Below are 20,076 nucleotides of genomic sequence, written 5' to 3'. Positions count from 1 at the left end.
GCCTTTGTTATAACCATAACCACAATCGAGCCATTGAATATATGTCTCATTGTTCTCTGTCCAGAAATGTTTAGCATTGTGGTCAAATGGGGATGGGATAGGTTGTAGTAACGCTTCATTTTATGGGGTCTTTATTACAATGTAATTACATGTGTAATTACACTGTAACAAGTATTGTAGTTAATTGTGATAACTCATAGTTACACTGTAATAACAACATGTAACTGGTGGCATTTGCAGTCAGTAATGATAGATCTGTAACAACAAATGCTTGTTGCCTTGCTTGTTACAAATGGGCAAGTTTCCACTAAATTCACAAATATTGTGTTTCATTTCTTCTCAGTTGCATCCAATTTAGTAACAACTGTCACAACGTGGCAATCTCTCATGGACAGATGCGCTGGGTGTCCAAGATTAGAAAGGTTGGAGGCTCAACAGGCTTACCTGTCAACACAATATTATTGCTAGCAGTCCCCCCCCCCCCCCCCCCCCAAAAGAGTATAATCTGCGTGAATTTGGTTGAGTTTACAAAAACAGATCAGATATAGGTCAACCATATACCATATATATACTTACTACTCATTACCAAGTCAAAACAACCAAAAGATGAGCTTCTAATTTAGTCAACTTTATTGTAACATGTAAAAAGACTATAAAATAGTACAGCTTTTTATTGTTGGATTCATAATTTGATTAACTAGAATAAACAAAGATATAGGCCTACTCAATAACATACTTTTTTTTGTGGTGGTGACTGAAATCTGCAGCGTATAGTATATTGAGCAACCTACCCAGCTAGCTAATTCGGAGAGAATGGGATTGTCTTTTTCTCCCCTTTTTAACATTACAAGTAACAATGGAAATCGACAACGTCTGTTTTTTCATGTTTCTGTGTTTTCCAATCCTGGAGTCTGAGACCCAATGGGAAAGGTGTCATAGAGAAACAGAATGTAGCTACTGTATATGGGAATATAGCAAAGACAATTAGCCTACTAGCTAACTATCATCAGAGACAGTACAGAAAACTTCCTCCAATATCTCTGCTAACATTATTAGATGTTTTTTAGGGTTTAAGCCTATAGCTAGGCCTAGCTACCCAGCTAGTTGTTGTGTTATCCTGCTAGCATAATACTTATGGTGTTTGCCAAAACGAATAAGCTAGCTAGTGTTTACTTTAAAAAGGAACTATTCATAGGTGTGTTGACACAAGCTAACATTAACATGCTGGGTGTGTCTCATTTAATAACCTTGGTAATGGATACCCTGGGAACGAGGTTCAGGGAAGATAAGACCATGATCAAGCCCAGCTAGCTAGCTATTTGCCATCTGTAGGTAGCTAGCTAGATAAAGTTAGCTGTCAAGGCATGGAAAGTCTGTGGATGTTAATTAAGTTAGCAAGCTAACATTAGCTAGCTAGTTTTTGGTATTCTGCAAGATGATTTAGCATAGGTAGAATGCTAGCTCTAGCTAGCTAACTACCTATGCTAAATTGTCCAGCTCAATTTCTGTATCCAAAAAGCAAAACAAATTGCATGGAAAACCGACCTTCTCTCTCCTATGTGGACGTGTTTGTCTCCTATATAACCTTTTGTCTCCTATACAACCATCTCTTATGTCTGTATTTTGCTCGCAACTTTCTTCTCGATCTCAGTGCCACTGTCACTATGAGTCAGAGTCAACACAAATTGTGGACACGTTAGAGGTTGTTGTTACTTCGAGTGCAGTGGGCAAATATTGACGTGATCACAATCAAATCAAACTTTATTTGTCACATGCACCGAATATAACATGTGTAGACCTTACCATGAAAAGCTTACTTACTTACAAGCCCTTAACCAACAATACAGATCAAGAAAGAGTTTAAAAAATATATTTACCAAATAAACTAAAGTAAAAAATTATGAAAAGAAACTCAATAAAATAACAATAACGAGGCTATATACAGGGGGTACCGGTTCAGAGTCAATGTGTGGGGGTACAGGTTAGTCGAGGTAATTTGAACATGTAGGTAGGGCTGAAGTGACTATGCATAAAATGGTGAGTAGCAGAAGTGTAAAAAACAAATTGGGGGGGGGGGGGGGGGGGGGTAAATGTAAATAATCCGTTGGCCATTTGGTTAATTGTTCAGCAGTCTTATGGCTTGGGGGTAGAAGCCTTTAAGGAGCCTTTTGGTCCTAGACTTGGCGCTCCGGTACCGTTTGCCGTGCGGAAGCAGAACAGTCTATGACTTGGATGACTGGAGTCTTTGACAATTTTTGGGGCTTTCCTCTAACACCGCCTAGTATATAGGTCCTGGATGATAGGAAGCTTGGCCCTAGTGATGTACTGGGTCGTACGCACTACCCTCTGTAATGCCTTAATGAAATGCCTTAATTCCTGGGATAAATAAATAAGTTCCCCAATGCATCCGAAATGAGAATGTTCTTCAACTGTGAAACCCTTGTCAGGTTACATGATGAGATAAGGGGTTGTCTTATGACCATTTTAAGTGCATTTATAAACCATTATTTAACCAAGCTTAATAGGTTACAATTTGGCAACCACTGAATGACTATCCCTACATTTTTGGCGTAACTGTTTATTAATGTGGTAAAAATGTTTGATTGATGCTTGATAAAGTAATTCATCCTTTGTCAAGCCCCACCCTCCTTAGCTACCATTGCTTTACATGTCAAATTCACTGTTAAACGATTTAACAATTTAAACTATTTATTTATGTAAAACCCTGTTTTTGGCATAGTGCTCATAAGCTTCCATGCATTTCAAAAGAAAGCAGGGCCTGGGCCTGGGCATCATACTCCAGAGCCCTTTATAGCTGATGTTGTCAATGAGGTGGTTGGTTTTAAATTGGCTAATATTTATAATGTGGTGTGTTCAGAGCTTATCGGAAACCTGAACATTTGTAGCAAGCATGGTAACAAGCCTTAGTTTACATCTCTGTAATTACAGACTGCAGGTACCACCTGTTGTTAGTACAGTGTAACTAGGAATTATTACAATTAATTACAATACTTACATATGTAATTACACTGTAATAAGGACCCCTTAAAATGATGTGTTACAGAGGTGGTTTCGTTTTGCAGAAGTCGGCTGTTGTTCTCCCCCGAAAATGCATTAAAACAGCCATCTTTCATAATAAACTGGTGCCATGACAACCGGTGCTTCCAAACCCTTTTGACATCACTTCTGAATGAAAGATTGCCCTCGCACACTTCACCTGCTCCCTCTGAAGGAGCTTGCTCCCTGGCCTATTCAAATGGACAGTGTTTATAAGGCCATCAGATAATAAAATATACATTAAAACATCCTCTCCCAAGGATGGTGCCATTAAGTCCAAATTTGATGAATCCAATAGGGTTGCTGTTGCATGACATTTACACTAACTGAGATTATTCATGTTTTTGTGACAAGTCATACCTTTTTCTAGTAGTCCTTTTCTAGTGATGAAGAAAAGTTGCTGAGGGGCGTAAGTTGCTGAGTAATGATCATGTAATAGTCCAAGCTTTTTTCAGTCAAAGCTAGTTCTGATACCAGGGCATCACTACTTAGTCGTTTTTTGGGGGTTTCATTTAGATGCTGACCAAAGAGAACTACGACATTGGCATGTTCATGTGTTCCATTTTCTTTATCTCCAGGTTCATATGCAGGTGCTGTGATTGCCATGCCTTTAGCAGGAGTACTGGTTCAGTTCGTTGGATGGCCCTCAGTCTTCTATATCTATGGTAAGATTTTTTTTAAATCAATATTAAATTGCTAAATTGAACCCATGTGGATTATATAGGTGTGGTTTACAATTCTTTCATACAGGAATGCATACAAAGGTTTGCATATTGAGTTTTGATTGGGAAAATCATTGAAATGCATGCACTGATGTTCAGATACTCTAGATGGCGGAAATGACCAAAGATAGTGATCTTTGTAAAACAGGCAGATGTCTATGATCTAACTAGCGATAGGGGGGAAAAGTGTCTTGAGTTTCTAAATGAAATTCCTTCTCAACTTAATTACTTATGACTTCAGAACAGCTTTCACAAGACCTGGCCCAACTATGATAAAGTACAGTAGGTGGGTGATTCCCATTTGAGCAACATTCCATGCAGTACACTAGTTGTCACCAGTGTGACATGCAAAGCACCACAGTCATTATGTCATTAGTATTACACCAGTCTTAGATTGTTCTCTAATTTCTTTGCTTTGTCTGTTTTATCAAATTCATTTTCATTATTGTTTGATTAAGATATTCACACAATCTCATAAGACACTTTGTGCCTGCTGCGTTTCAGTATCATTTCCGTAGCTCTCTTGTGATCTAATCACATGATTAATTAACTGAAATTAAAGTTTTCCTGTCTGGGATTCCTACCTAATTACAGTGCCTTCGGAAAGTATTCAGACCCTTTGACTTTTACACATTTTGTTACATTGTTACATTACAGCCTTATTCTAAACACACAACACACCATAATGACAAAGCAAAAACAGGTTTTTAGACATTTTTGCTAATTTATTCCCCCGCTAAAAACTGAAATATCACATTTCCATAAGTATTCAGATCCTTTACTCAGCACTTTTTTGAGGCAACTTGCAGCGATTACAGCCTTGAGTCTTCTTTGGTATAACGCTACAAATTTGGCACATCTGTATTTGCGGAGTTTCTCCCATTCTTCTCTGCAGATCCTCTCAAGCTCTATCAGGTTGGATGGGGAGTGTTTCTGCACAGCTATTTTCAGGTCTCTCCAGAGATGTTCGATCGGGTTTAAGTTAGGGCTCTGGCTGGGCCACTCAAGGACATTCAGAGACTTGTCCCGAAGCCTCTCCTCCGTTGTCTTGGCTGTGTGTTTAAGGTACTTGTCCTCTTGCTTGGTTGTTTACCGGGTCTCCCACTCCTCTTTCTATTCTGGTTAGAGCCAGTTCGCGCAGTTCTGTGAAGGGAATCGTACACAGCATTGGAACTATGTTATTTTCTTCGTTCATCTTTTCCTCAATCGTGACTAGTCTCCCAGTCCCTGCCGCTGAAAAACATCTCCACAGCATGATGCTGCCACCATCTTGCTTCACCGTAGGGATGGTGCCAGGTTTCCTCCAGACGTGACGCTTGGCATTCAGGCCAAAGAGTTCAATCTTGGTTTCATCAGACCAGAGAATCTTGTTTCTCATGGTCCGAGAGTCTTTAGGTGTCTTTTGGCAAACTCCAGCGGGCTGTCATGCGCCTTTTACTGAGGAGTGGCTTCCGTCTGGCCACTCAACCATAAAGGCCTGATTTGGTGGAGTACTGCAGAGATGGTTGTCCTTCTGGAAGGTTCTTCCATCTCCACAGAGGAACTCTAGAGCTGTGTAAGAGTGACCGTCGGGTTCTTGGTCACCTCCCTGATCAAGGCCTTCCTCCTCCGATTGTTCAGTTTGGCCGGGCGGAAAGCTCTAGGAAGAGTCTTGGTGGTTCCAAATTTCCTCCATTTAAGAATGATGGAGGTCACTGTGTTCTTGGGGACCTTCAATGCTGCAGATTTTTTTGGTACCCTTCCCCAGAACTGTGCCTCTACACAATTCTGTCTTGAAGCTCTACGGACAATTCCCTCGAACTCATGGCTTGGTTTTTGCTCTAAAATGCACTGTCAACTGTGGGACATTCTATAGACAGGTGTGTGCCTTTATAAATCATTTCCAATCTATTGAATTTACCACAGGTGGACTCCAATTCAGTCGTAGAAACATCTCAAGGATGATCAATGAAAACAGGATACACCTGACCTCAATTTCGAGTCTCATAGCAAAGGATCATAATACTAAATATTTCCGTTTTTATTTTTTATACATTTGCAAAAATCTCTAAACCTGTTTTTGTTTTGTCATTATGTGATATTGTGTGTAGATTGCTGAGAAAATTTAAAATGTCAAATTATTTAATCCATTTTAGAATAAGGCTGTAATGTAACAAAGTGTGGAAAAAGTCAAGGGTTCTAAATACTTTCCGAAGGCACTGTAATCTTTAATTTTGTTTGACTTATGAAGCATCTTTTTTTGTTTTTGGTCTAGAATTGGTCAATGCCCAGTTATTACTAGGCTGCCATATCACTTACATGTACATTGAGATGGATAGAGGGTGCACTTGCTACAAAGCCTGTTTAGCATGGGCAGCATCATTGAAGGCTTTCATCATTTTAAAGTAGACAACTGGGGGAGACTTCCTATGGGTTCAGGAGGGATCATGGAATTCATTCCTAGTCAGCGGGAGAGATGATCCAATGAATGAGGTGTGCCGTCTTTCCATCTCTATGATCTATAACAAAGCCCTTAGGGGCGGTTTCTCGGACATAGATTAAGCCTAGTCCTTGACTAAAAAACATTTTCAATGCAGATTCCCGATGGAGCTTGTTTTTTAGTGCAGGACTATGCTTAATCCGTGACCAGGAATCTGTCCCTAAGTGCTTCATAGTTACAATATGAACCGTGATCTGGAAGTCTAGTAAAAACAGACTATTTTGTTATACCCATATGACAATAAGAGCATTGGTGATGACCTGTGTTGTTTATTTCTGTACATTCAGGTGTATTTGGGATCATATGGTACATCTTCTGGCTCCTGCTTGCCTATGGGAGCCCAGCCGCCCACCCCACTATAAGCAATGAGGAGAGGATCTACATAGAGACCACCATTGGCGAGGGGGTCAAAATATTGAGCGCCACTGAGGTATGCTGCTACTCACTCTGGCTGCTGTCAGATACATTAGCGTAGTATAATAAAGATTTATGTTATTTCAAGTATCATGCTCTTGTGAGTACTTATAGAAGTTTTGTGACACACGTGTAAGATATAATCAAGATTGACAAGAGATTTAAGCCAGGTTAACAACAGTAGGCTTCCTATTTGAGTGCTGTTGACCCCTGAAATCGATGGCACGCTTGAAAATGAAAACATAACCCAATACATAACCCAGGTTGACCCCTGAAATTGAGCCCTGAGATTGTCAGTGAGATCAGATCCCCTATTTCCGGCTCACCACAGAAATTCAAGACTCCATGGCTCCGTTTCTTCACCTCCATGCCTGTCTATGCCATCATCGTGGCTAACTTCTGCCGTAGCTGGACCTTCTATCTGCTCCTGATCAGCCAGCCGGCCTATTTCGAGGAGGTGTTCGGCTTCTCTATCGGCAAGGTGGGTCTTCTCTGTGTGGTGTAGATCTAACACATCTCTTTGCAATTTGTTATCCATAGTAAATGGAACAACACTCTTATTGTCATAAGACTCAAGTGGATCATCATTTATTTTCAACTTCGAGATTGTCTTTCATCAGAGAAAGTACAGTATATTAGAGAAATGTTTGACATAATACTGAAAAGAAAATGTCAAAATGAACTGCATGACACATGTATCTACAGTACAATCTAGATCACTGTTTCCCAAACCTCTAGCCTGTCCACGCATTTGATGTGTTCCAGAACTAGCACAGCTGATTCAAAAGGTCACCTAATCATCAAGCTCCTCATTAGTTAAATCAGCTGTGCTAGTTCTGGAATACATTAAATAGGAGGGTACTCTGGGGGCTACTCGAAGACAGGTTTGGGAAACACTGGTCTAGAGCAACTTTTCCCAAACTCTGTCCTGTGAACTCCAAGGGGTTCACATTTTGTTTTTTTACCCTAGCAGATTAAAATAATCAACTCATCATCTAGCATCATGCTCTTACCATCATTTCTGGGTGTTGTCTTGTTCCTCCTCAAAGGTGGGGCTCCTGTCTGCTGTTCCTCACATGGTGATGACCATCGTAGTGCCAATCGGTGGCCAGCTGGCCGACTTCCTACGCAGTCGTAAAATCATGTCAACTACAAATGTCCGGAAAATCATGAACTGCGGAGGTATAGTACCCAGGACAGAAGGAATTAATTTCCCTTACATTGTACCTACAGTGCCTTCAGAAAGTATTCATTCCCCTTGACTTATTCCACATTTTGTTGTGAATTCAGAATTGATTCAATTACATCTATGCACAATACCCCATAATAACAAAGTAAAAACATGTTTTTAGAAATTGTTTCAAATTTATTGAAGAGGAAATACAGAAATATCTCATTTACATAAGTATTCACACCCCTGAGTCAATACTTTGTAGAAGCACCTTTGGCAGCGATTCCAGCTGTGAGTCCTTCTGGATTAGTATTTTAAGAGCTTTCCACACCTTGATTGTGCAACATTTGTCCATTATTATTTTCAAAATTCTTCAAGCTCTGTCAAATTGGTCGCCTATCATCGCTAGACAACATTTTCAGGACTTGCCATAGATTTTCAAGTAGATTTAAGTCAAAACTGCAACTCGGCCACTCAGGAACATTCACTGTATTCTTGGTAAGCAACTCCAGGGTAGATTTTGGCTTGTGTTTTAGGTTATTGTCCTGCTGAAAGGTACAGTGTCTGGTGGAAAGCTGACTGAACCAGGTTGTCCTCTATGATTTTGCCTGTACTTAACTCCAATTTGTTTTTCAGTATCACTTTAGTGCCTTATTGCAAACAGAATGCATGTTTTTTTAATATCTTTATTCTGTACAGGTTTCCTTCTTCTCACTCTGTCAATTAGGTTAGTATTGTGGAGTAACTGCAATGTTGTTGATCCATCCTCAGTTTTCTCCAATCACACCCATTAAACTCTGTAACTGTTTCAAAGTCACTATTGGCATGGTGAAATCTCTCCCTCTCTGGCAACTGAAAGGACGCACATGTATATTTGTATATTTGACTCTATACTTTCTTATAACCATTATGGCATGTCCTTCTACTAATGTTCATGTCCTTCTACTAATATTCAATTCCAGGACATTTTGAAAACATTTGTAGGTTAATTTGTAACGTTAACTGAAAACAAATTGAGACTCCCTTGGAACGTTACCTAATGTTGTAGGAATGTTCACTGTTTCCTGGGTATTATACTGTATCAGGGTTGATGAAGCTAGGAAAGCATTGCATACAAATCAGGATTTGGTACGGTAGCCTTTGATCTTTGTGTGCCCTGTGACCCCTGCAGGTTTTGGTATGGAAGCCACTCTGCTGCTGGTGGTGGGTTTCAGTCACACACGTGGTGTTGCCATCTCCTTCCTGGTGTTGGCTGTGGGCTTCAGTGGCTTTGCCATCTCAGGTATAAAAGCTTCAGTTCAGCATCACTTTAGATGTATTTATAACGTTTAAAAACCTTATTTAGTCAAGTGAGGTTACAGACATAATTATTTGTGTGCCTTTGTTGTAAAGTTGTGAATCCAAGAATAAATGTTGAGTCTGGAGGTGTATCACTCTCTTACTGCTGCTGAACTATGTTTGATAAGCCTCAGTTCAAGTTTCAAAGTTTATTCCCCACGTGCACAGAACACAACAGGTGTAAAACAGTACAGTGAAATTGTTACCTTGAGAGCTCTTTCTGAACAATGCAGTGATAGTAATAATAATATACACTAGCGTTCAAAAGTTTGGGGTCACTTGTAAATGTCCTTGTTTTCCATGAAAACATACATGAAATGAGTTGCAAAATAAATAGGAAATATAGTCAAGACATTGACAATGTTACAAATAATAATTTTCAATTGAAATAATAATTGTGTCCTTCAAACTTTGCTTTCGTCAAAGAATCCTCCATTTGCAGCAATTACAGCCTTGCAGACCTTTGGCATTCTAGTTGTCAATTTGTTGAGGTAATCGGAAAATATTTCATCCCATGCTTCCTGAAGCACTTCCTCCAAGTTGGATTGGCTTGATGGGCACTTCTTACGGTCAAGCTGCTCCCACAACAGCTCAATAGGGTTGAGATCAGGTGACTGTGCTGGCCACTCCATTATAGAGAGAATACCAGCTGACTGCTTCTTCCCTAAGTAGTTCTTGCATAATTTGGAGCTGTGCTTTGGATCATTGGCCTGTTGTAGGAGGAAATTGGCTCCAATTAAGCGCAGTCCACAGGGTATGGCATGGCGTTGCAAAATGGAGTGATAGCCTTCCTTCTTCAAGATCCCTTTTACCCTGTACAAATCTCCCACTTTACCATCACCAAAGCACCCCCAGACCTTCACATTGCCTCCCCCATGCTTGACAGATGGTGTCAAGCACTCCTCCAGCATCTTTTCATTCTTTCTCTGTCTCACATGTTCTTCCTCGTGATCTGAACACCTCAAACTTAGATGTGTCTGTCCATTACACTTTTCCCAATCTTCCTCTTTCCATTGTCTGTGTTCTTTTGACCATCTTAATCTTTTATTTTTATTGTCCAATCTGAGATATGGCTTTTTCTTTGCAACTCTGCCTACAAGGCCAGCATCCCGGAGTCACCTCTTCCTGTTGACGTCGAGACTGGTGTTTTGAGGGTACTATTTAATGAAGCTGCCAGTTGAGGACTTGTGAGGTGTCTGTTTCTCAAACTAGACACTCTAATGTACTTGCCCTCTTGCACAGTGGTGCTCCGGGGCCTCCCACTCCTCTTTCTATTCTGGTTAGAGACAGTTTGTGCTGTTATGTGAAGGGAGTAATACACAGCATTGTACGAGATCTTCAGTTTCTTGGCAATTTCTCCCATGGAATAGCCTTCTTTGTTTCTGGACATTTTTTTGATCATGTAATCGAAATGCTGATTTTTTTATTTATTTTTTATTTCACCTTTAATTAACCAGCTAGGCTAGTTGAGAACAAGTTCTCATTTGCAATTGCGACCTGGCCAAGATAAAGCAAAGCAGTTTGACACAGACAACAACACAGAGTTACACATGGAGTAAACAATAAACAAGCCAATAACACAAACAAGTCAATGACACAGTAGAAAAAGGAAAGTCTATATACAGTGTGTGCAAAAGGCATGAGAAGGTAGGCAATAATAGGCCATAGGAGCGAATAATTACAATTTAGCAGATTAACACTGGACTGATAAATTAGCAGATGATGATGTGCAAGTAGAGATACTGGTGTGCAAAAGAGCAGAAAAGTAAATAAAATAAAAACAGTATGGGGATGAGGTAGGTAGATTGGGTGGGCTATTTACAGATGGACTATGTACAGCTGCAGTGATCGGTTAGCTGCTCAGATAGTTGATGTTTAAAGTTGGTGAGGGAAATAAAAGTCTCCAACTTCAGCGATTTTTGCAATTCGTTCCAGTCACTGGCAGCAGAGAACTGGAAGGAAAGGTGGCCAAATTAGGTGTTGGCTTTGGGGATGATCCGTGAGATATACCTGCTGGAACGTGTGCTACGGGTGGGTGTTGTTATCGTGACCAGTGAACTGAGATAAGGCGGCACTTTACCTAGCATAGACTTATAGATGACCTGGAGCCAGTGGGTCTGGTGACGAATATGTAGCAAGGGCCAGCCGACTAGAGAATACAGGTCGCAGTGGTGGGTGGTATAAGGTGATTTGGTAACAAAACGGATGGCACTGTGATAGACTGCATCCAGTTTGCTGAGTAGAGTGTTGAAAGCTATCTGATGCTCCAGACACTCAACTAGTCTAAAGAAGGCCAGTTTTATTGCTTATTTAACCAGGACAATAGTTTTCAGCTGTGCTAAAATAATTGCAAAATGGTTTTCTAATGATCAATTAGCCTTTTAAAATTATAAACTTGGATTAGCTAACACAACGTGCCATTGGAAAACAGGAGTGATAGTTGCTGATGATGGGCCTCTGTAGATATTCCATAAAAAGTCAGTTTTTTCCAGCTACAATAGTCATTTACAACATTAACAATGTCTACACTGTATTTCTGATCAATTTGATGTCATTTTAATGGACAAAATGTTTTGCTTTTCTTTCAAAAACAAGTGCATTTATAAGTGACCCCAAACTTTTGAACGATGATGTATATAATAATACATTAATAAAATGCATTCATATACATTACTGTTTGGCTAAATGGTTATTTATTCATCCAAATGGATGATCCCAAAAACATTTCTAAGAGACAGCATGAGTAGTGTATGGTATTCAATATCTAATAATACAGTGCCTTGCGAAAGTATTCGGCCCCCTTGAACTTTGCGACCTTTTGCCACATTTCAGGCTTCAAACATAAAGATATAAAACAGTATTTTTTTGTGAAGAATCAACAACAAGTGGGACACAATCATGAAGTGGAACGACATTTATTGGATATTTCAAACTCTTTTAACAAATCAAAAACTGAAAAATTGGGCGTGCAAAATTATTCAGCCCCCTTAAGTTAATACTTTGTAGCGCCACCTTTTGCTGCAATTACAGCTGTAAGTCGCTTGGGGTATATGTCTATCAGTTTTGCACATCGAGAGACTGAAATTTTTTCCCATTCCTCCTTGCAAAACAGCTCGAGCTCAGTGAGGTTGGATGGAGAGCATTTGTGAACAGCAGTTTTCAGTTCTTTCCACAGATTCTCGATTGGATTCAGGTCTGGACTTTGACTTGGCCATTCTAACACCTGGATATGTTTATTTTTGAACCATTCCATTGTAGATTTTGCTTTATGTTTTGGATCATTGTCTTGTTGGAAGACAAATCTCCGTCCCAGTCTCAGGACTTTTGCAGACTCCATCAGGTTTTCTTCCAGAATGGTCCTGTATTTGGCTCCATCCATCTTCCCATCAATTTTAACCATCTTCCCTGTCCCTGCTGAAGAAAAGCAGGCCCAAACCATGATGCAGCCACCACCATGTTTGACAGTGTGCATGGTGTGTTCAGGGTGATGAGCTGTGTTGCTTTTACGCCAAACATAACGTTTTGCATTGTTGCCAAAAAGTTCAATTTTGGTTTCATCTGACCAGAGCACCTTCTTCCACATGTTTGGTGTGTCTCCCAGGTGGCTTGTGGCAAACTTTAAACAACACTTTTTATGGATATCTTTAAGAAATGGCTTTCTTCTTGCCACTCTTCCATAAAGGCCAGATTTGTGCAATATACGACTGATTGTCTCCCACCTCAGCTGTAGATCTCTGCAGTTCATCCAGAGTGATCATGGGCCTCTTGGCTGCATCTCTGATCAGTCTTCTCCTTGTATGAGCTGAAAGTTTAGAGGGACGGCCAGGTCTTGGTAGATTTGCAGTGGTCTGATACTCCTTCCATTTCAATATTATCGCTTGCACAGTGCTCCTTGGGATGTTTAAAGCTTGGGAAATCTTTTTGTATCCAAATCCGGCTTTAAACTTCTTCACAACAGTATCTCGGACCTGCCTGGTGTGTTCCTTGTTCTTCATGATGCTCTCTGCCCTTTTAACGGACCTCTGAGACTATCACAGTGCAGGTGCATTTATACGGAGACTTGATTACACACAGGTGGATTGTATTTATCATCATTAGTCATTTAGGTCAACATTGGATCATTCAGAGATCCTCACTGAACTTCTGGAGAGAGTTTGCTGCACTGAAAGTAAAGGGGCTGAATAATTTTGCACGCCCAATTTTTCAGTTTTTGATTTGTTAAAAAAGTTTGAAATATCCAATAAATGTCGTTCCACTTCATGATTGTGTCCCACTTGTTGTTGATTCTTCACAAAAAAATACAGGCAAAAGGTCGCAAAGTTCAAGGGGGCCGAATACTTTCGCAAGGCACTGTAAATAATACATGATGGGATTTCATGTAGTGCTTTTTAATTACCCAAAGATAATTTGATAGTGGCATAAACAATTTACTCTGATGGACTGTACTTGTTACTGTATCCCCAGGGTTCAACGTAAACCACTTGGACATTGCCCCTCGCTATGCCAGTATCCTAATGGGCATCTCCAATGGCGTTGGTACACTGTCTGGAATGGTGTGCCCCCTTATCGTTGGAGCACTGACTAAACACAAGGTATTGTAGCATTCAACATTACAGACAAATTCTAACAGTTGTCAATGAGATTAGCAAAATGAGCCAGGATAAGACTACGGCATCAATATTAGGAAGTCCCTTAGATGTCAGACAAAACTCCCCCTGAGGGACTTCCTAATATGAATACCGTATAGGACACGACTAACACGACTGGTGAATGACACAATGAGATACTGGTTTTATAACATTGTCAATTGAAATCAAACGTTATATCAGACAAGTGTGACAGTTTGGTCACTGACTCAAGTCTTTCTCCCTCTGTAGACCCGTCTGGAGTGGCAAAACGTGTTTGTGATTGCCGCCATTGTGCACTACACGGGGGTCATCTTCTATGCTATCTTTGCCTCGGGCGAAAAGCAGGACTGGGCCGACCCGGAGAGCACCAGCGACGATAAGATTGGCATCATCGACGAAGATGAGCTGGCCGAAGAGACGGAGCTCAACAGCGAGATTGCCATGGCACCCAAGAAGAGCTATGGAACCACAGAGAACCCATCGAGCTGGAAGAAGAAGAGAGGAGTCACCATGCAGCAGGATGAGGATGATGGGAACTCCCACCATAGTAATGGGAACTACCAGGAACAGTATCAGTGATGTGCCCTAAGTATCAGGGGCATTGGCTGTCCTTGTTCTTCACCTTTATCCTGAAGCGTGCACTTGCACACTTTCTCACATGGCTTCAACAATGGTGGAAACTCCCTCCAGCCAAGCCTTTCACCAATCCTATGCTTTAATATCCATGTGGCGTGTGCAAATGCCCACTTCTGGAAAAGGGTAGAAAACCGAGACACAAAATTATCTCTAATGACCCATCCCTATTCGATATATAGTGCACTACTACTACAGGGAATAGGGTGTCACTTGAGAAGCACTGCAGGACTTCCCTTCACGTCGACATCAAGTGAATGAAGGGTATAGTGACATACTTAGGGCGCTGTTCAAAAATAATTGACTCTTGGAAAGGGGGTCATTTGAGAGGACTTTGCCTTCACGTCAACATCCAGTAAAGGAAGAAGGGTCAAATTCACACAGAGCGGCAGAACCTTCAGTGGTCAGTCTTCTGAGAAGTTACTAAATAAGTTTCAGCAGCAATTGGTCAATTACCACAAACTTGCTTTTTGTTGTTGTTTGGTCATTTTATCCATTTAACGGTTTTACCTCGTACTGAGACATCTTTACATTGTCGTGTCGTCCCTGATGATGTCACATTTCACTAACCAGGTGTTGCGTCTGAGGCTGAGTAAGTGATGTCAATTGAGAAAGAAATTTGAAAATTATTTCTGGTAGGAACTCACAGATGAAGGGACATTACAATAAAATTTAAATAAATATATAAATACTGTAGGGTACCAGTCAAGTTTGGACACACCTACTCATTCAAGGGATTTTCTTTATTTTTTACCATTTTCTACTTTGTAGAATAATAGTGAAGACTTTGAATCATGTAGTAACCAAAAAATGTAGATTCTTTATTTGAGATTCTTCAAACTAGTCACCCTTTGCCTTGATGACAGCTTTCCACAATCTTGGTATTCTATCAACCAGCTTCATAAGGTAGTCGCCTGGAATGCATTTAAATTACCAGGTGTGCCTTGTTAAAAGTACATTTCTTATCTTCTTCATGCTTTTGAGCCAATCAGTTGTGTTGTGACAAGGTAGAGGTGGTATACAGAAGATAGCTCTATTTGGTAAAAGACCAAGTCCATATTATGGTAAGAACAGCTCAAATAAGCAAAGAAAACGACAGTCCATTACTATTTTAAGAAATGATGGTCAGTCAATCTGGAATTTTCGATAAATAACTCGATAACTGAAAGTTTATTTATCTTCAATCGCAAAAACCTTCAAGCGTTATGATGAAACTGGCTCTCATGAGGATCGCCACAGGAAAGGAAGACCCAGAGTTACCTCTGCTGCAGAGGATAAGTTCATTAGAGTTAACTGCACCTCAGATTGCAGCCCAAATAAATGCTTTGTGAGACGCAGAGTGGGTGAACAGATGGTCTCCTTATGTGTGGTTCCCACCATGAAGCATGGAGAAGGAGGTGTGGTGGTGTGGGGGTGCCTTGCTGGTGACACTGTCAGGGATTTATTTACAATGTAGAAAATAATACAAATAAAGAAAAACCCTTGAATGAGTAGGTGTGTCCTAACTTTGACTGGTACTGTATATTTATTCAGCAATGTAAATGTATGCAACTTTGGTATAATGCTGCCTTCAAATGCTCCTTGGAGTCTCATTTCCCATTTGTGAAGTTGTAAATACAACACGATTGTGTTCAAGTTCTGAAGTCGGAACAATTATCCAACCAATGAGATTTTAGCTAGCTAGTGAAGTCGGAACAATTATCCAACCAATGAGATTTTAGCTAGCTAGATGAGCTAGCTAACGTTGCTAATAATAAAGTAAGCTAGCGTGATGACGTAGCCAACAATAACGTCAAACTAGCTATTATCCACAACTGCTGACCAACGTTCTTTGCACAGTATGGGCAGATGAAACATACTGGAGTATGGCTTACCTTTAATTGAATGTGAATAGTTTTGTTTTGTGTCAGTTATGCAACTAAGGGGACGTGCATATCATGAATGTGATTGGTTTGCTTTCAGCATTATTGAAGTAGACCGCAGTGTTAAAAGTATAGGCCTTTTTTGTTGTTGCTTGTAACAATTTGCTACTGTTTAGTGACAATTCTGTACCACAGCTCTCAGCCTGCTGTCCATGCCTTACCAGGCCCTGGTCCCACTGTTTCCCTTTAATACACTAGTTTCAGCATTGCTATGTGTATTTATGGAGCTGTAAGCTCTCAGTAGGACAAATATACTGTGGAATGTAAAACTGTGCACATATTCGCCAAGTGGGTTGAAGTCACATATCATGCAATCATCTACTATTGATCTATTTGATATTCATGTTCATTTACAAATTTTTTTATTGTCTGAATAAGGGGTTGATTGACTACTCCTCAAACATAAAAAAATAAATAAAAAATTGTGTATATATTGTCAAATTATTACTGCTATTTCTAGGACTTATGGGACAGTGGTTTTTCAGTTATTTTCGTATAGTATATAATTATTTGTCATTCCATTGTTTGATAAATGCACTTTACTATTTTCAGATTGTCCAGCGTTTAACTTGAATATTGTCTTTTCTGTATTGAGAACTTTGTTTTAAAAAATAAACACCCTGAACAAGTCTTAACTATGGACCACTGAGTAATGTGAACCGAGTTGTTCTTTATTCCACCATTGATTGTTCTTTGAGGTAAATCCACCATCAAGTGCAATATGTCAATTGCTCTAACTCAAGATAAATCTTACAGTATGATACCCGCAATTTGTCTTGTAAACGGGGGGGGGGGGGGGGGGGCTGCAGTCATGCTTGTGTGGACTGATTATATACACTCAAACTTTTTATAGACCACAAAACCACATGGCCTTTCAGTAAATTCCATGTATGGATGGAAGGTAAACATCATTAGCCATGAGTAATTGAACACGTGGATAAAAACAATATTCATACCGTTTGACTGTCTTTATCTGCCACTACTTTGAGACAAAATGGCTGTTCTACAATCAACACTAAGCTGTGTGTTTACTCCAATTAGCTTTCCGAATCAATGTAACAACTACACAGACCGCTCTGCTTCCCATCATCTCTCAGTAAACATCCTTCACCTTATCTGTTCTGTTCCTAAACACTTAGAGCCACCAGTAAGCTAGCAAATTCATGGGACACTAATTTGCAGTCATTTGTGCAGGCAAATACTATGTTTATCGTAATTCCTGATTTAAAATTGGTTACCATAAGTGGAACCATCATGCTCGAGAGGTAACTCAGGGTGAATATAATCCATTGCAAATAATGAATGAAAGCATGTACTTTTTAAGAGGGCCTATTACCTTTATCATTTTACTGTCAGGCCAGTTGTAGTGATTTCCAGAGGAGATAAATTATTGTGTAATTACAATTTGGTCCTTAAAGACCAGCTTGCTACTGTATATTATTTTTATCTGCCATTGTATGTTAATGAGTTATTCTCACAGACAGGCCTGGGAAGGGTTCAAGGTTATGGACCTTGCTATTGGTTTATATTCATTGGAATTTTTGTGACAGTCTTTGAGAGCTTGTTAGAGAAGAGGTTGCAGCCCAGTGTTTGATCAACTTATCTCCTCCTCTCCCTTTACAAGTTGGAGGTGATTCAAAACTGTAAACAGTCAGCGTTTCTATTCACAATCAATAACCAAATATGAGCTAAAAAGGTGAAAAGACAATAGTGATCACTGAGTAAGAGGGGAAAGGCTATCGTACACGGCTAAAAAAGTAAATGTAATTTGCGTTTTTTGAGGGCCATATATGAAGCGAGCCGCTGAACCCTTGTCTGTGCTGTGCTGTGACACACGTAAGAAAATGTAGCACCATTTATTCTGTTAGTGTTTATTGATTGTGACCACACTACAACATGTCCACCACAATAAATCAACTGAAATTGTACCTTTACCGATAAGTGGTGACCATACCAAAAATACCACTAGAAAGCAATACAATCTGTTTAATAGTGAAGAAAATACAGTCGCCTACTGTACATGTTACAAGGTTCTCAGTCCTACTACGTGTCCTTCTCATGAGGCCACCACAACCCAGTCCACCCCAAAGCCCTCGGACACACAGCAGCTACTTAGTCCACAAGCAGACAGCAGCCAATGGCAAAGGTCCTGTTTATTTCAAATTGACTGTCTGTTCTGTTGACTCAGAAGGGCCTCTTTGGATGGAGCAACAGACCCATCAATGATTAAACACTTGTTTTTGGATATATAGAAGCTTATAGAAACACTGGGGCCTATTCCCAGCTTTATTCTCATCAAAGATTTCCTCCTACAACATCCAGTTGTGAATGGTCAAGCAATGAGGTGAATGGCTTCTTACTGTAACACATTGGCTAAACAAATTAAAACCAGGCCACAAAGCAAGACACCCTTCTGAGAACAATGTCTCATGAAGAGGATCCTGCAAAATAAATCTTAGTTTTATTCAGTACTACAATAGCTATTTCCCGATACTGTTATATTTTCCTACTTTAGCTGTTCTCTTTGCATTCCATCAACATGTATAGTGCTCTTGCTTCCATACTACATGTACACCTGACAATTAGGTGGCCTAGTCAGGAGAGCAATTCCATTATGGCTACCTATAGACATTGTGCTGAGGTGAAGATTAAACTTTCCCTTATAAACACAGCATCATATAATATTTGTGTTAGTTATGATTTATGAAAAACATGATCCATCTAATGAATGCCTTCCCGACTGGGCACAGACTTCAGTTCAACATCTAGTTTTGATTCATATTTGGTTAAGTTTTCGACTAATGTGAATTTAACATGAAATCAACAAAAAATATCACCATGTCATTGGATTTAGGTCAAAGGTTGGGTGAAAAAAATACAAATTGCCCTTAAGTTGATTCATTTTTGCAAATCCAATCAGTTATCCACGTTGATTCAAGGTCATCTCATTGATTTCTTTGGTTGAAATGATTTGACTAGTTTTTGCCTAATGGGTTGGCTCTCTGCTTGATCACTTGTGCCTTATCCAAGACCAAGTTGCCTGTGACTAATGTGTGTTAGCGTGTGTGTGCATGTGTGTGTGTGTGCTTTTTTGGGGGGGGGGGGGGGTTCTGGTCTGGTTTTCTCTGTGTTAGGGAGTACACATGGCTGCCAGATTGCTTTGCTGAATGAGGAGGATTTTGGGGGGGATGGGAGGAGGTGGGAGGAGGGGGAAGAGGGGTAGTGCGTTCATGGAGAGGAATGGACAGCTTAATTAATAACCACTGTCCCCTTTCTCCATGACCCCAGCCAGTCACACATACTCTCCCTGCAACCCCAGACAGCCAGGAGCAGCTAGATGCTCATGAGCAAATATTGATGGTGCTGTACTTTACAATGTGGAGATCAGAGAGAGAGGGTGAAGGCTGGGACTAGACTGGACTTACACTGGGGAAATCAACAGGAAAGAATACGGTAAGAGAGAATGATAGAGAGGGACAGGTTGATTCTTTGTGTGGGCTGACAAACTGGCCTGGAGGCCCTTGTTGGGGTCTTCATGTGGGCTGTTGTTTAATCTCTGGGGAAATTAGCCCTGGCTAATTAATTAAAGCTATGTCAGGTGCGATTTATAAAACCAGTGGTTCACATGGTGATTTACCTCCTCTCTGCTCACTGCATGATGGTGTCAGTTAACGTCACCATGGGTGCTGTTAGTCAGTAACATTCAGGGAGA

At 40.2% G+C, this 20,076-nt stretch overlaps 2 protein-coding genes across 3 annotated transcripts in view; both read left to right on the top strand.

The window, feature by feature from the left end:
- LOC110522804 (vesicular glutamate transporter 3-like) overlaps positions 1-16,999 on the top strand; it is a 37,318-nt gene extending 20,319 nt beyond the window's left edge. Inside the window, exons 6-12 of the mRNA XM_021601245.3 lie at positions 3,636-3,722; positions 6,546-6,688; positions 7,004-7,153; positions 7,722-7,854; positions 9,015-9,125; positions 13,646-13,773; positions 14,059-16,999. Of these exons, the coding sequence (XP_021456920.1) occupies positions 3,636-3,722; positions 6,546-6,688; positions 7,004-7,153; positions 7,722-7,854; positions 9,015-9,125; positions 13,646-13,773; positions 14,059-14,388 (1,082 nt within the window). The 3' untranslated portion in view covers positions 14,389-16,999. The remainder of the gene's footprint in view (positions 1-3,635; positions 3,723-6,545; positions 6,689-7,003; positions 7,154-7,721; positions 7,855-9,014; positions 9,126-13,645; positions 13,774-14,058) is intronic.
- A 2,534-nt stretch (positions 17,000-19,533) lies between these two features.
- Positions 19,534-20,076, top strand: part of LOC110522782 (bile acid receptor) — a 31,014-nt gene continuing 30,471 nt past the window's right edge. Inside the window, exon 1 of one of the 2 annotated variants that reach the window (XM_036977453.2) lies at positions 19,534-19,817. The gene's annotated coding sequence lies outside the window, so the exon portion shown is untranslated. The remainder of the gene's footprint in view (positions 19,818-20,076) is intronic. The other variant, XM_036977458.2, reaches the window with a different exon arrangement.

The sequence above is a fragment of the Oncorhynchus mykiss genome, chromosome 1 (assembly GCF_057628025.1).
Source record: "Oncorhynchus mykiss isolate SJ-2025 chromosome 1, ASM5762802v1, whole genome shotgun sequence".
Taxonomy (NCBI): Eukaryota; Metazoa; Chordata; class Actinopteri; order Salmoniformes; family Salmonidae; genus Oncorhynchus; species Oncorhynchus mykiss.
This window is presented reverse-complemented; position numbering and strand designations above follow the sequence as displayed.